This window comes from Prinia subflava, chromosome 12, assembly GCF_021018805.1.
Source record: "Prinia subflava isolate CZ2003 ecotype Zambia chromosome 12, Cam_Psub_1.2, whole genome shotgun sequence".
Taxonomy (NCBI): domain Eukaryota; kingdom Metazoa; phylum Chordata; class Aves; order Passeriformes; family Cisticolidae; genus Prinia; species Prinia subflava.
The window spans coordinates 6,265,236-6,281,340 of record NC_086258.1 but is presented as its reverse complement, the minus strand read 5'-3'; the positions used below and the strand labels follow the sequence as shown (position 1 = coordinate 6,281,340).

Here is a 16,105-nt window from a genome sequence, read left to right as displayed (position 1 = left end):
TGCTTCAAAAACCAGCCTCACCTGCCTCGGGGGGAGGGTGGTAAGAGGCAGGGAAGGGCACCTGAGGGTGGGTGGGGCTGGGATCACCACCCTGTAGTCAGCACAGGTGAGGCACCCCAAATATTGCATTCAGTTTTGAGTCCCTCACTTGAAAAAGGACATTGAGGTCCTGGAGTGTATCCAGCAAAGGGACTTCTACAACTCGTGTAAGATTTAGAGAGCACAGAATCATAGCATAGTCAGGGTTGGAAAGGGTCCTCTAAAGGCCATCCAGTCCAACCCCCTACAATGAGAAGGGACTTCTTCAACCACACCAAATTGCTCAGGGCCCTGTCCAGCCTGGCCTTGAATGTTTCCAGGGAGGGAGCATCCACTTCTCTGAGCAAGCTGTGCCAGTGCTGCTGATTCTGTGACCAGGGCAGGGAAAGCCTCCTCCCCCCGTGTGACACCCATTCCTTAGCGACCCCCTCTTTCCATTGACCCCTGCTCCTCCCTTGCTGTCCATTCGCCAGAGACACCCATTCCCCATTAACCTCTGCTCCTCCACCGATGCCCATTCCCCAAGGATCCGAGTTCTTTATGATCCTCGCTTTCCCCACTGACCCGGCTCCCTGGCGATCCCTTCTCCAGCACTGCCGTCGTTCCTGATTGCTGCTCCCTGTTGATCTCCGCTCCCCACTGACCCCCTTCTCCCCCGCGGACCCCCTTTCCTCACTGATCCCCTTTCCCCACTGACCCCCTTCTCCCCGCGGACTCTCTTTCCCCGCTGACTCCCTTCTCCCCCATTGATCCCCTTCTCCCTCACGTACCCCCTTCTCCCTCACGTACCCCCTTCTCCCTCACGTACCCCCTTCTCCCCCACTGACCCCCTTCTCCCCCACTGACTCCTTCTCCCCGCGGACCCCGTTCCCCTCAGCCCCGCTGGCCGCCCCGCGCTCCCCTCGCGGCCCGGGCCGCGCCTGCGCTCCTCCGGCGGGGCCGCCCCCCCGCGCCCGCCGCGGCGGCTCCGCGCCTGCGCAGCGCGGAGCTGTCAGTCGCCCCCCCGCCCCGCGCCGCCCGGGCCATTTTGCGGCACGATGAGGCGGGAGCGGCGGTGAGCAGCGCCCGTCCCGCCCGCTCCGCTCGCACCGCCGGGCACGGCCCTCCCGAGGGCGAGCAGACACAGCCAGGGGACAGCGACACCCCCAGCGCCGCCCGCTCGCCCCCTCAGCGCCGGCGGAGCCATGAGCTGGGGCACGGAGCTGTGGGTGAGTGTGGGCGCGGGGGCTGCGGGAGCCGCACCGGGGCATAACGGTCCGGGGCCAGTGCGGGGAGCCGGCTCCGCTCCTGCCGGCACCTCGGCGCAGCCCAGCCCGGGGGTCACCCCCGCTCCGGGAAGTTTCATGTGCAGCCTCTGCAGGGAAATCCCAGCGGAGCTTCAGGAGTTTGATTTAATTATGCTGAAGAATTAATTTTTTTTTTCTTTAAAAAAAGCTCCATAGCACAAAAAGCGGCGGCGGGTTGGGAGCGGAGGGAGGCTCGCAGCGGAGCGTGGGGTGGGTTTTGTGTGTGGCTGCTGCGGGAGGCTCCGAGGTGGATCTACGGACAGGGGGTCCGGTTTCAGGAGAGGGAGCTGCGGGGAAGAAAAGCCAGATGATAAAATTTCCCGTTGCTGCTGTTAAGGAGCTTCTCTTGACGCTGGATCTGAAGGACAGAGATTTTTACGAGAAGAGTTTTGTATTGTGTGTAAATAAAGCAGGTTTTAATGGTGCAGAGGGTTTCGATGTATAAAGCTCCTTGGTGCTTTTGAGGAGAACCTGGAAAGTATAAATGCATTTGCTGTACGGTGGAACGCTAATGGAAAATATCGGACTGTTAAAAGGAATGAGAAGTGGGCAACAGCGATGCGAAGTGGTCCCTTGCTAACGAGAAGAAATAAGGGAACGGAGATAAAAGAAGTGTGGGAAGGCAGAAGAGCTGTTCCACATTCAATCACAAAGAGGACATGGTGCAGCCATGTTTGATGGTGGAGCATGGAGCAAACCTGCGGGGTCTGGGGGCTGCAGCCGCGGACAGGAGGCTGCGGAGCGGCTCCTCCCCGGGCGCTGGGACAGGACACATCCCGGGACAAGCCTGCGCTCGGGAGGAGGGGGAGGATGGAAGCGGAAACGGTGTTTTGAATGAAGAAGCCAAGAATAAGTGGCAGAGGGTCATCTGGATTGTAAAGCACTGCAGGATTCTCTCCTGTAGTCTTGTGTTTGTGGCTGGTAACCGGTGCGAGTTGAGATGAAAATATATCTGAGCTTTTGAGCTGCCTCTTGTAGGAATGGTTATTTTAGGTGTGCTAATTGCTGTCCTTTCTGGGTGCATTCCTGGCCCACTCTGGCAGAGGCAGTTCAGCATCCAGTTTTGCTGTGACATTGGAGTCATGGTTTAGCTAGATCTTGTTAGAACTACACAGTAAATAAGGGAGCAACTGCTCTCTGGGAGAGGTTATTTTGGTGTGGTTTTATATGCCATAGAAAGAAAGGTGATAAATGCTGGTGAAATAGTGTAGTGATGCTATATTGATTCATCAGTGTATAAAACAGCTCTGCTGCATGGGAATGTTTCTGGGAGAACCTGCAGCTGCCTCCTTTATCTGCATCTTGGATGCTTTGGGAGGAGACTGAATAGTTTGCGTGGAATTAAAGTAAGGGGCAGTACAATTTGACAATTTTGACACTGGAAAATAAATTCTGAATTCTCAAAAGGAACTTTTTTTTCTTCCTAGTCCTAAAACTGCAAGCAATACTGAGGTGTGCCTGAACCAGAACGATAGTAGAGACTAGTGACTATAAATAGTTCTAGATTTATGAAGGTCTTGTAGGGATGTGTGGGTGTGTGTGCACCCATATATATCTTTTGCAACAGTTACAAATTGCTTTTGCAACATTTTTTATCAGAAAATTTTGTTTCTGAAACTATCTTCTGCAGCATCAAAGTATCATTTTTTCTGGTCCTCAGTGCAGCTGTCTGGGAAATGTAGCAGGTTACTGAGGAAAAGGATCAAGAGAATAAATGATTTTAGATACAAATTTGGCAGGAGTTGTTCCATTTTAATTTGGGCAAAGCTCTGAAAACACGATGGTTTCCAGTGCTCTGAGTATTTAGGCCAAAACTGGTTTCTCACTCTTGGTTCTCCCTTTCACTGGAAAGGAAACCACATAAACAGCCTATATTTAATATACGCCACTATCTTTTGTTGATCATGCCATTTCTTTTTTAAACAAAATTAAATTTCCATTTACCTTAGAAGTTAGTTGTCTTTTTTTTTTTTTTTTTTTAATGAGTTTTCAGGAGCAGGTGTGGTACGCAGCAAATGCCCGTTCTACATGTGACTCATAGGTGGTTTGAAGGGCTGAAAGTTAAAGCAAATGTTTTTAACTGTGGATCAGAAATTTGCTAGAAAAATCAGCAGAGTTTGATCAGGCTTGATTTTCAGCCTGTATCTCTGATCTACCAGGCTGCATCCGTGTTCATGATTCACCCCTTTAAATATAGCAAAGAAGTAAAATCGAGCTTGCTTTTTAGAGCTCATAGAATGTTAATGTGCTTGGAGTTATGTAGAATTTCTGTTCATTCCTTGGGGGAGAAAAAGGCTGGTTGCAGAAAGCCTCATACTTCAGAAGCAGTAAAATCCCTTTGGCAACACGTGAGTTATTCCCAAAGCAGCCTTTTAGCCTTGTGCTGTGCTGTGAGTGTATCCTGTGCCTTGGGGTTGCAAATCCTATTGCCAAGTTCCTGCTGATATTTCACTTGATTCTAGACTTGCAGTCATTGTCCCCGTGAGTGTAAACGGACCCATAACCAGCAGAATTATTCGATGTCCTAATGCAGTATTTATATCCTGTATGAGGTGGAATGCTGGGGATAATGAGATCGTCTGGGGCCTCCCAGCAATCTGGTGAGTAAACCCTGGAGGTCTCATGTAACCCTGCTTGCAGCTTCTGCCCAGCCAAACCCTGCAGAATTTTTCTGCCTGTTCTACTCCAAACATTCAGGAGCTGAGGAGGAGGCAGCAGGTTAAGGACAAAGTGCAGGCACAGCACCAAAACATTTTGTTTTTCACCCGAGTTCAAGTATGCATTAAGGGCCGACAGGTAGGAGGGTGCAGTACATATTTATTCCGTGTCTGATTCTTGAAACTGGCGGTGTTTTCTAAATACTTAACAAGTGGAAGTGATAAGTAAAGGTTATGCAGGGGTGCACAGACCCAACTTGTACTTTCAGTGCTACACTTTGGGGACAACGGGCTGTAAAAGCACACTTGGATCTCCTTCACCCTTTTCCTCTCTTGGCTAATGGGAAAGAATATGGAGCATGGCACCCACGGCTCTTCTGAAGGGTACTTTAGTGAGTAAAATCGTGTGTGCCACACTTCCCACCAGAGTCCTTTTGTGTGGTATGAAGCCCTTGAAACAAGTGGGATTACACTGCAAACTGAGCTGAAACCAGCCTTGCACTTCAGCGCTTGTCTTCAGGGTAGAAAAGACTGTGGCTGGTATATTGAACGGAATGAACTTTCTTGATTGACATTTGGTACAGGATGTAGTTTGGGCGAATTTCGTGTAAATTTGTGGTTAGGTGGTCCAGGAAAATTCTGCCTTTTCAGAACAAAGTCACAGCACATCAGGTGCAGCTGGCCAAGTGGTTGAATGTGGAAAGTTTTATCTTTTTGTATGAATGTTTCAGAGGCACAGACGCTGTGGGTTTTTTTTGCTGCGGGGTTTTTTTTCCACATTCAGTGTAAAATTCAAAAAGAAAACGTGGGGAGGGAGATTTAATCAAGTTTTTCCTTGACCTTTGTGAAAGCTGGGTGGCTGCTAACAGCTGTCACTGTCCTTTCAGCCTGTGAGAAGGTGGATATTCAGTATTTGCACGGGTCTTAATTTGCAGTCCGGATGCTAGGGGCTGTGTTGGCCAATTCCTGACGGAAGAAATACTTTGGGGACCACACCTTTTGTTTATAGGGTGTTCCAGTATGCTTTACTATGAAAACACATGGTTTGTGGATATGGGATTTTTTTACCTTTTAAAGTTCATTTCACATAGGTGCAACTCTGAGAACTTGACGGCCCCCTTGCTATTTGTAACTGCTAAATCGTTTCCTCTTTCAGTACCTCTATTTCGCCAGCAGAATTTGTGTTTAAACAGCTGTAATCTTGCATTTCTGCAACTTGCTTGAATGCAGCATTGTTCTTCAATAGTGTTTGCAGTGTCTGGGTGTTGCATGGGGTGGTGACTCACATTCAGAAACCATCTGGAGTACCTGGGTGATTGTGACCTTGGTGGCATCGCAGTGTGCCCAGTGGGCACAGTAGCCAGATGTGATCTCAAATGAAAACCCTGTTTTCTTCTGCTTGTAAGAGCATCTGCAGAGCTGGATCTAGGTTTGATGTATTGATCATTGATAAAACATCCAGTTTTATTGTATGCAGCACTGTAGCTGATTGCAGACAATAGAAATTGTGTGTCATCCCACCCATCCCATTCTCACACCTCCTACAGGCCTCCAAGCTCTTTGGGGTTGGGTGTTAAGTGTTGCTTTCCAAGTATTAAAAGAAAAGGGGATGGTCTCTAGTGGAAAAAGGACACAAGTAATTAGTCTTGCATGATAAGTCATGAGTTAACTCTGATGAGCTGAGAGTTTCCATTATGGGCCTAACCTTCAGAGATGGGTGGGTGAATTGTTGGTAGCTTAGACAATCTTCTCCTGTGGTGATGGCAAATAGAAACGTGTATTTTATTCTAAATTTGCTGTGAAACTTACTTGATGCCGTTCGGGCAACTCCCAGAGGCAGAGCTGGTATCCCTGATCCTTTTGTGTGTGTGTCTGTTTCATAGAAACTTGATTCCCGTTTAGTAACATGTAAAAACTTCTGTATATTTCAAGGAGTCTGGAGTTTCACCCACAAAAATATACTATAAAAGCACCCTAAGAGCAAATACAGTGAAAGGCTGAGGTCAGTAATGAATGCATCATATTTATAATTTTGCTTGGTTACTCTAAAGCTCTTAGTAAAAGTTGCACACAGACTGCTGGAGATGGGCACTTCAAAGGAAAACACACTTTTTATTAATGAAGTAGTATTAGTTTAGTATTCTGCATAGTTATTTGGACAGGTTTGAGGTAGCAAAATCGTCTGACATTAATATCCCCTTATTTCTCAGTGGGTGTTTTAAGTGGTCAGCGTGCACATGCAGATTAGTGAGTGAGAAATAGTTTATAGGAGCTGAGTCATTGCAGAGTGCCTGCGTTCTGCAGCTCACACCATTGCATGCCCAGCTCAGGGTGGGACTCGGGGCTGCTGCAGCCTCTCTGCATTGTAAGGTTGGTGCCATCAGAGTCCCTTCCGTGAGCTTAAAAAGAGAATTTTTGAACCTTTAGGACGATGTGTTGTGTGGGGGCTGCCCTGCTGCTCGCAGGAGGAGAATTTGGTTTTGTGAGAGGTCCCTGCCATTCCCCTTGGTACCTGCAGGCATCAGGAGTAGAAAAATTCCCTTTCTGTACCTGAAGAGCTGCTGGGACTTTAATATTTGAACGTCTGAGTCATTTCGTTTACAATTCTGATTTGCTTTAAGAAACATGATTTCTATAATATCGTCAAACTACCTATCTTGTATTTCCTACCTATTCATTAAAGAATGGGGGATTTACGGTTCTTCAGTGTGAGTCAAGACTTGCAGAATTCAGTGTTTTCCCTTCCAGCCGTATTGTGGCTGCTCAAGATCCCCCGCTTCCTTGAACCATATGGGGAAGGCAGTCAAACACGAGCCGATGTTTTTCTGGACTCTTTGCAGCTCATTAGTGTTACTCATGTTGTGAAACAGTCTTTTACGGCAGAATTTCAAAAGCTGTAAAACACTCTTTTAAAGGAGAATTTCAAAAGCTGAGTTCTACATAAAGAGTAGGAGCCACTGTTGCGCTGTGACACTGTAACTTAATAACCTGCTTTACATTATTGCCTTTGATTGCTGGACAGGTAACCTGCTAATGAATTTTTGGAAATTCACTTTCATCCTGTTTGAAATAGTACTGCTGAGATTGGTTATACATTGAATCAAGTCCAGCTGTCAAAATCCAATGGTTTGTTGAGTTTCCTTAGTGTTCGTGTAAATATTTTAAAATAACTTCCCCCTTCTGTACAATTGTATGCTTCAGGTGAAACTTCTCGTTTTCCTTTCACCCCTAGGAACTCTGCTTTTCTATTTATTTTTTTTTTCAGGAAACAGTAAGCTGTTTAAATTGGTAAAACACTGTTGTTTCTTGGCGTATCACAGTCTTTGCCATTCTTTTCCATCAATGGCTTTGGCTCTGAAATACAAAACAGTGAAAAAGTAGTGTATATAAATATATATTGTATGTATGTACAGGGTATGATGCTTTTAGTCTTCTCGAGCAGATGTGGTGGGGTGGTTTGGATCCCTTTGGAATTTACCATGATCACTCTCTGTGTTGGCTGGAGACAACCTGATTAATCTGATAAACAATTTATTTTGGATTGGTTTTATTAAGAATGGTTTGTCGGCATAATTAAATAAAATGTTTCTTTTTGCATGTAAAACTGGAAAAATCTGTAGAAAGGTTTCTAGATTAACTCTTCTGTAAGTAAAGTTCAAAATGAAATGTTGTTTGCCTGGTGTTCCATTGCTGATCACTGAAGCAGATCATGTTGTAAACCATGTAAAGAAGCAGCTCTGTTGCAATGTTGTCCTTAATTTATTTGAGGAAGAGTCAGCCTAATTGGCAAAGCAATCAAAAGAACAACAGCAATCCCCCAGATGCCCTCAGAAACCTTGTTAAGCAATAAATCTTGAAAAGGAGTCACTTGGGAATTAATGTCTGGTTTAGAAGGATGGTCCCCAAATGAGCTAGCAAGTCACCCAGATAGTCCTTAATCCTGAGGGAATCCCAGAGTGGATTCTTTTTGTTTTAGCTGAAATAATACATAATTCTTGCATTAAATGTGTCATTTGGCCATCTCTTGTTCAGTCTTTTTCAAGTGCTTCTATTTGGTACCTGAAGCGTTTTTATAAAGCAAAGCCTTGAGTCCTGCCCTTGCAGTGGGGCTGGTGTAAGTGCTGCCGGTACCATTCATTCCCTGAAGGGGAAGGGTAGTTTGTACTGTTTAGATTTACTCTTTTGGGAATAGCAGGTACAATTTCTCTCATAAATTATTCATTTTATAGTTGAAAAAATTGATTTCATTGCTCTGAATCTGTGGATGTGCAGATAAAGGAATGCTACCTATGTGACAGGAGAAGGATCATCTTGCAAGGATTCTGAGCATATTCCTTATTCCTAGCTGCAGTCCTGGAGATTTAGCTTCAATTAACACCAAGAAATTGCTCATTTGGTGCCTTGGACAGTTTTCTCTGTCTCAGACTATTCTAGACTGAGCTGCCAGCCCTTCTTATTGAGAATGTATTTAACATTTTTTGTTCAAATCATCTATTTTCTGCTGCTTAATTTTTTTCCATGTTAGGGTGCTCAGGCTGCAGTTCTCCTCTTTATGTGCCTGCCTCTTGCTTTTTGTGTTTCAGAGCAGTCAGGATCATTAAGTTGTTACCAGGGCCAGTGTATTGCACATGCTGAACACGGTTCCTCTTAGGTTTTGGAAAGCTCCCATTCATTGGAGCAAGGTATTGAAATTTGGCAGACAGAAGCTGTTGAACAGGGATAGTCCTGCTGCTGTTGTTGAGAAAATATTCCTCAATTAGGCAAACCTGTCAGTCCTTGGAAAAATACCACTTTGCCCGTTCTTAGTGAAGATGTTATTGACCAAATCTTCCTGGGTGCTGGCTACGTTTTGGCCTTGGAGGGATTTCTGTGGGGCAAGATGAGATCACCCACAGAATAATTGAAGATGGCTCAGCCTGGTCCTTGCAGGAGAGCAGCCAGGGTGGAGCTGGGCAGCCTCCTCTGCTCTCAGGCTCCTTTGGTGGTACAGAGGGAGAAGCTGGCTGGAGGACAGTTGTGGATGAGTGGGGTCTGGGCTGTGTTTTGGAGGAGCAGCGTGGGTCAGTGAGCAGGGGGAGGAGGGGATGGGAAGCATGGCTGCACCGAGTCAAGGTAAAGATCCCTCTGACCACTTTTATTCTTTGTTAACAGCAGCAAACTGGTTCTTCTGTTTTCATGGACTGGTTCTTGTTGCACTCACCTCTGAGGTGTGTGGTCAGGGAGGAAACCACCTGATTCAAGAGACTGAATGTAGAGGAGGAGGACTAGAGATGTATACCAGGATCTAGTTACAGACAGTCGGGTCTGCTTGTCCAGGAACTGTTCCTGTGATGGAAGTGCCAGGAATGATGGAGAGGGTCACTTGAGGAGAGATAATTCAAATTGGCAGCTCTGACAGTGAGTGAAGAAGCACTAGTAAGGTGAAGGAAACAGCAGAAATGAGCTCAGTGAGCTCAGGAGGAGAAAATTAATTTAAACAAAGAAAACAAGGAACCAGTCAGTAACAAGGAAACAGCTTGGATAAAAGCACCTAGAGAGAGCAGGGCTGGGCTCTGGGCAGGACGGGTGGGATTGTGACTTGCTGTCAGACTGGATGTGCAATGGGATTAGTGCATTAGGAATGGCAAGTCAAGAGTTTGATGGGATCAGGAGAAAGTACAGTGGGTGCACAAAGGGAAGGAATAAGCATGGAGCAAAGATGAAGATCAGATAAGAAGTAAAGCAGAAGACTGCAGAGACCTAGCAGTCCTCTTTTGGCTTTGTAGTATTGCTATTTTATGTGGCTTTTTCCATGTCACATTTAAGTGGAGTTGACGTACTAGTTAGAATGTATATACATTGATCTCTGTGGTTGCTCTTTGCATCTTTACTCACTGTGGAAGAACATTTGACAACATCCCCAAATAAAAGCTTTATCCACAATTGTGTGCACTGCTGTTTTTCATTCACTCAATCTGTGTGGAAAGCCTGAAGGAATTTTTCAGCAAATAAGTTCAAAATGTGTTTAGATAATATTTTTCACTTTGCATTATACTCTCTCAGGCAGAGGGAAATGCTTTAGCACTTTTATCTTGTATTTACAAAAAGAAAAAAAAATTATTGGCATGGAGCAGGGAGTGAATGGAAGTGTGTTTTCTCAAACAAAAGTTAAATGGGGAAGAGAAATATTTCTTGCCCTCTTGAGGGCCGTTGATCTCTCAAATGTGGGTCTTACAGGAGTGGCATTCATTAAGAGTGTGTAACTCAGGTTTTGCTGTAGTAAAAGAAAAACTGGCAGTGGATGAACAGGGGGAGCTGCGATAGAGCACTACATAAATATTTTTTCACCCATCATGGCTCTCTCTCCCAAGTATAACAGTCTGAGATCCTTTTGCTCGTATGTAGTCACTGGAAAAGCCTAAAAATAAAGGGTGAGAGGAAAGGGTTCTATGTGCTGGTCAAGAGCCTTTATTTCCTTACAAGTCTTTGGAGCTGTGAAACATCTGGGTTTCGCACAGGATGCTTTTGGCATGTGTTTATACGTTAACATGCAAAAGCTGAAAAGCTGCACAGCTTTACTTCAGTTTTTGGTGTGCAAAACAACTCCTAAGCAAATGTTTCAGTGATGGAAATAGTGGTTAGGGATTTCTTTACTCAAGGGCACCATCATCAGCTGATGTGAGGCTCATCCTCCCCAGGGTACTGCCAGCCTGACCACCAGGATCAAGGATCCCATCCCAGATTATGGCTGATGCTTTACCTGAAACCCAGAATTGCACCAGCTGACCCTTTCAGTGGTGAAAATGCATCTCACATGACATGTGTGACTTGGTGCCTGTTTAAATCAGTACCCTGGGGATTTACAGCCTTATTTTTGGAAGGTGGGGCTAGCTAGGTTCCAGCTCTATTTAAAGATAAAATCAAGTGTCTCTGGCTGTGTGGCTGCATGTGTCCTCATGAGATACATGGGAGCAGACCAGGAGACCACCCTGGAAAGGGGTAGGAGCTTGCATCCATTCCTGGCATGTGTGAGCAACTCCCCACCTCCTCCTCCTCCTCCAGATAACTGTGGGCTGGTTTTATTTCTGCATTGTGGTTCCTATTCTGATTCTTGTCTGCGTCATCCTTATACCTGTATTTTGTATAAAATTGCTGGAAGTTCCTTTTCCAGATGTTCAGTATGATTGACACGAAACGATTTTGAAATAGGAAAGCTGTAATTGTTGGAAAACGACAATTTTTGTGAGAAAATGTTCTGTTGTGAAACACATGCACCTAATTTAGGCATCGTTGGAGGCTGGGTCTCTGCATAGTTGTCACTCTTGGAAAATACTCAGTCTTGAACAGAAAGGTATCACAGTGCCAACATTTAATGGCTGAGGGAGTGTGTTGAATTGTTCCACTACCAAAAACCTTTGCTGAGCTAAACAATACAAATATAAATATTTCACTTGGCTGTTAGCAGTTGAGTTGAAGTTCTTGATGGTTGGGAACTGCATGACAGAATGGTGTGCTCCATTCACAGAGAGGTCAGAAGACATTTTACATGATATTTATGGGTTTCATGCACACAATTACAAACATTTGTATTGACTTGAATCTGCTTGGTGTAGTCTTCTGTGGTTTGCTTGTGGGTTAATCTCTGGGAACAAAAAGAAATAGAATAGTGACAGAGCAATCAAAAACCAGAATCCAAACTAGTAGAGTTGAACAAGTGAAAAATATCAAAATAATGGAAATTCAGAGCCCCTTTTTACAGTTAGAATGTAAGAATGAAGTGTTTGGGGTTTTTATTTCTGGTAGATGGACACACATGGTGTTTGGGAGCTGCTGGTCAGTGGAGCAGTGCTGATTTCCCTCTGGGGGCAAGGCATCCATCCAACCTTCCTGGCAGGGGGTGGCATTGATTCTTTAATCGGAACAGCAACGATCCATCCTGAAGCTTCCTCAAGGTATTAGGGCTGAATTAAACAGTCTGGGACTCGTGTGTAAGCCCTAATGCACTTCAAGAGGCTTTTGTGGATAGGAGAATTTTGAAAATAATCACAAGACAAACCCAAAAGTAACAGAAAAAAGCCACAGGCACAAATCACCCTTAAAAAGGGTCCATAATACATTTTCTTTGTGTGGTGCAATGCTTAATGCTCAGATTCTCTTAGGAAGGAAAAGATGCATGAACTATACAGCTCTATTCATGGCACTGCATTTAGGATTTGTTTTCTCTCCTTTGTGTATGTGTTCCATTGCTGTTCCAAAAATAGATATGGTCTCAAATACCAAATTAGTAGAATTAGGCATCTTAAAGCCAGGAAATGCACCATTTTTAAATCAATAATCTCTACAGAGGAATTGTGGGATCTTATGCATATTGTGTTATATCTTTATTTTACAAAATGCTAAGATTGTGCTTGCTTGTGTGCATTTGCAGAGTCCATAATCTGTGTGAATTTTGTAAGGACAAAAATGTCATGGTTGCATTCAGTTTGATTTGGAATTTTACTTTTCTTAAACTTGGAGGAGGAATGAAACATGATCACTGAGCTTTAGTCTGTATAGTAAGTGCTCATAAGCAAGAACAAACTACAAAGTGTCAGTAGCCTTGTTAAATGTGCTTTTATTGATCATTATGGATATCATTCATGTACAAAAGTACTCACAAAATAAAAGTGAGGAGCCCCCATGACAGCTGTTCTGTCTTGCTCTTAGTTCTCAGTCACTTTGTCTTGGTCCATCTCACTCTACAAACCAAGCCAGGTAAGCAGTAATTTTATTTTTCCAGAATGTTGGAATCCTTTATAAGTATATTCATAAGGCCTGAGGACTTCATGAAAGCTGGAATGTTTTAGGGTAGCTCTTTGTTAGGTCTGTGAATTCTGAATGTCCCTGATGGAAACTGGCAGGTGCTGTCATCTTGAGCCTCTGGCTCCAGAGATGCTCTGCCCAAGCCTTCTCCCATAACATAAACTTCACTGGTCCTAGTGGTTCTTGGCCCGCTGGTTTGGGCCATGAATTAGCAGCCAAAAATTTGGGGAGATGGATTTGAACCTCAGGGTTTGTGAAAAACAAACCCTTTATTTTCCCATCTTTGGCTGGGAGCAGTTTTGACTGAAACTTTGGACCAGAGTTGTAGCTTCCCAAAACTATTTTAAGTGGAAGGTATTGTCTTTGGATCAACAGTAGAGCACTGAGTGACCTCATTGTCCTTACTGTGGGAGGGGATGTTCTTGTCAAATTTTGAGAAATTTTCTTTCTTTCCCTGCCTTCTTTGTAGGTAGGTAAACACACATTTGTTTTCCTCTTCCTCTCTGAATCAGTCTGGTTCAGAGGCCAAACTTGCTTTCCCTGCTTGGCAGATAAAGCATCTCGTAGATTCAAGTCAATATCCTCTTTCATATTTTTTAGATGATTCAACTGCTCATCAAGCAACTGCTCTATCCCTGTGTTATAAAGTATCTGGGGAGTCATGGGACGTTCAGGGAACTGAGCCCAGGAGCTGCAGTTGCTGTGTGAAGATCAGTAGCTCAGACCCATTGAAGCCAAAGGTTGGACAGGAGGTTCCTGTTTGTTCTTCAAACAAAAGCGTTTCTTCTGTGTTTGAGCGCTCTTTAATCCAACAGGCAGAGCTGCAGCCTTGTAATGGATGGAATCTGAAATAAGCCAAGCATAGATATGAGGAAGGGGGAAAGGGGAAGAAGAGGAAGGCTGACGTGTTGTGCAGATGCCTTACACCTTAGTTTTGACCTCTGCTAAAGAGAAAATTTACTTCTCAAATGTTCTGCAGCGGGGCAGGTTCTTTTTTTAAATATCTCATTATTTTCCCATGTGCCCCCCATGTATCTTACTTCCCATGAAGAGATTATTTATTCTCAAAACCAGTTTGTTTTGCCTTTCTTGCATTACTCATAAGATTTATCTTATCACCGTGTACTTAAGAATTTGCAACATTTGTTTCCAAAGATGTTGCCTAAAGTGCAGTGTGATAACCTCTCACAGACTTGAGAGCCATGTCAGAAGTGTCACATTTAGCAAGGGTCAGCTGAATACACCAAATGTCATAGGAACAGCAAAGAACTGAGTCTGGGAGACCCAGAGCACTGGAGAGACACTTGCTGATAGTGACTTGACAACGTAATTAAACAGCAAGATATCTGAAAATTTAAGAAGTGTCTTGAGGTGATGAGTTTGCATTTGCTCCAATGAACTGTAATATCCAAAGATAGGCATCTCTTCCACAAAAATAAGAACTTGCCCTGTAATATCTTCCACTTTTGAGTAAATGGCTAGTACCATCTCATTTCAGTAATAAATTATTTGGAAGTCCATCTAGCATGATTTTTGAGGAATGCCTCTTATGTCAGTCGTTGCAATGCTTGGGTTTCTGCTTTTATTTACTAAGTGCAGTATTGTACTGTTCCAGAAATCCCTTGTTTTTTTGTTTTTTTTTCATTTAAATATTTATTTGTTTCATGAACTTGGGTGTGTTGGCAGCACCTTTTGTTGGAGATCCCATCCCTTGTGCTGGATAGGCACTGTGCAATCCAGGCACTCATGGTCCCAGTCTTGCAAATTATATAACATGAATTAAAGACAAGAAAGATTGGAAGGATGGAGCACAAGACACTCAAAGATGTGGAAATCCTCAACCTCTCCTATTGCGTGACTCTTCTGGTCTGGGGTAAAATAGGGCAATTTCTCTTGTGCCTACATTTGTTATGAAAGTTCTTCTGTGTTGTGAAATTGTAACTACTGAACAGTTACTGTAGTCTCAGACAAACCTAAAAGTCAAATAGAGGATATCTATTTTATTGTATCTTCTGATATTGAAAAGCAATATAGCAGCTGATAATACAATTTATTTTAGGTATTGCAGTGTTCCCTGGATGTTATAAACAGTGTGTGTGTCTGACAGCCACATTTAAAAGAGTTTTTCAATGTACTAATTAATCCTCTTCAAATAAATAGTCATGCAAAAAATGAAATACAACATCAATATTTAATGGCATCTGCTTAAAACCCTCCCAATCTAGACTTCTGAAGTTGTGTGGGGGTGATATTCACACATCCCTGATAAAGGGAGGATGGAACGTGTGTTTTCTTTTCATTTGAGGAATGAATTACTCCTTAAAGATGTGATTGTGAGGTGCCCTTCATGGCCCTGTGCAAAATTAATGTAGGAAACAGCTTCATCTCTCTTTGGAGGCTGTTGCACTGTGAATCCCGTGGATGTTAGCAGAAAGGGAGATTTTGTTTCCTGAACGGAATGACCCAGTCTCCACCTTGCAGGCTTGTCCAGTTGCAGGAAGTCTGCAGAGGTTACACTGAAAACGGGCTGCAGTTTTTCTCTTGCTGCAGGAAACAGTGAGCCCAAGTGACCAGCATCTTACTCTGCACATCACATTGTCTCGTGTTCCTCTGTTGAACAGCACAGCAGTGAGCTGACCTAAATTTATAGTTCTCTTGCAAGATGTCAGTACTGCTCCACTGTTTGCAGTACTTTCATCTGTGAACTGGCTGTGTTTGATGTTAGTGCTCTGTGATCAGCTGCTGATGTTAAATGGAGAATCATTCTTCTTGTGAAGAAGTGAATTTGTGACAGATTTGTGTGCAATTTGTGGGCACTGTTTATGCCAGAGTTGGGGAATCCATTACTTCTGGAAATGACAAGCATTTGTTAGACTCCCTCCCACAACAGTGACAGGAAAGAGCAGCGCTGTGCTTGCCATCTTCTTTTAATGCTTCATGGTTTGTTATTGCTGGGATAGGAAAACACAAGGAGCAGGTTGTAATGTAAGCATTCTCTGTGATTATTTATCGGTGGTGTTGTGGTAGCCTTCCACTTGATCTTCCAGGAATGTGAGAAGAGTGGGAATCAGGATGACATATCTGTAGTTTTAGTCACAAAGTTCCTCCCCATGTGCTCTGTGAGCAGCACACTTTGCTATTACAGAGTCCTAATAAACCAATTAATTAAGAAATATTCCTGTAACACACACTGTGCTGTTACCCTGACCCAAATGTAACCAGCAGATCTCCATGACAAAGATTTTAATAACATTTAACCATGGTTAGTGTTAGTCCTTTGACTAAGCACATCATGATGTATGTGGTGGTCTTGGTTTTGTTTGCCCTCAAGACACAAGAATG

At 43.9% G+C, this 16,105-nt stretch overlaps 1 protein-coding gene across 10 annotated transcripts in view; it reads left to right on the top strand.

The window, feature by feature from the left end:
• Window positions 1-1,040: 1,040 nt before the first annotated feature.
• Window positions 1,041-16,105, top strand: part of FNBP1 (formin binding protein 1) — a 91,330-nt gene continuing 76,265 nt past the window's right edge. For 5 of the 10 annotated variants that reach the window (XM_063409930.1, XM_063409933.1, XM_063409931.1 and 2 more), the window contains exon 1: window positions 1,042-1,247. In XM_063409930.1, coding sequence (XP_063266000.1) covers window positions 1,224-1,247 — 24 coding nt within the window. In that variant the 5' untranslated portion in view covers window positions 1,042-1,223. Of the gene's footprint in view, window positions 1,248-16,105 lie in introns of all 10 variants that reach the window. The other 5 variants (XM_063409932.1, XM_063409929.1, XM_063409926.1 and 2 more) reach the window with 3 other exon arrangements.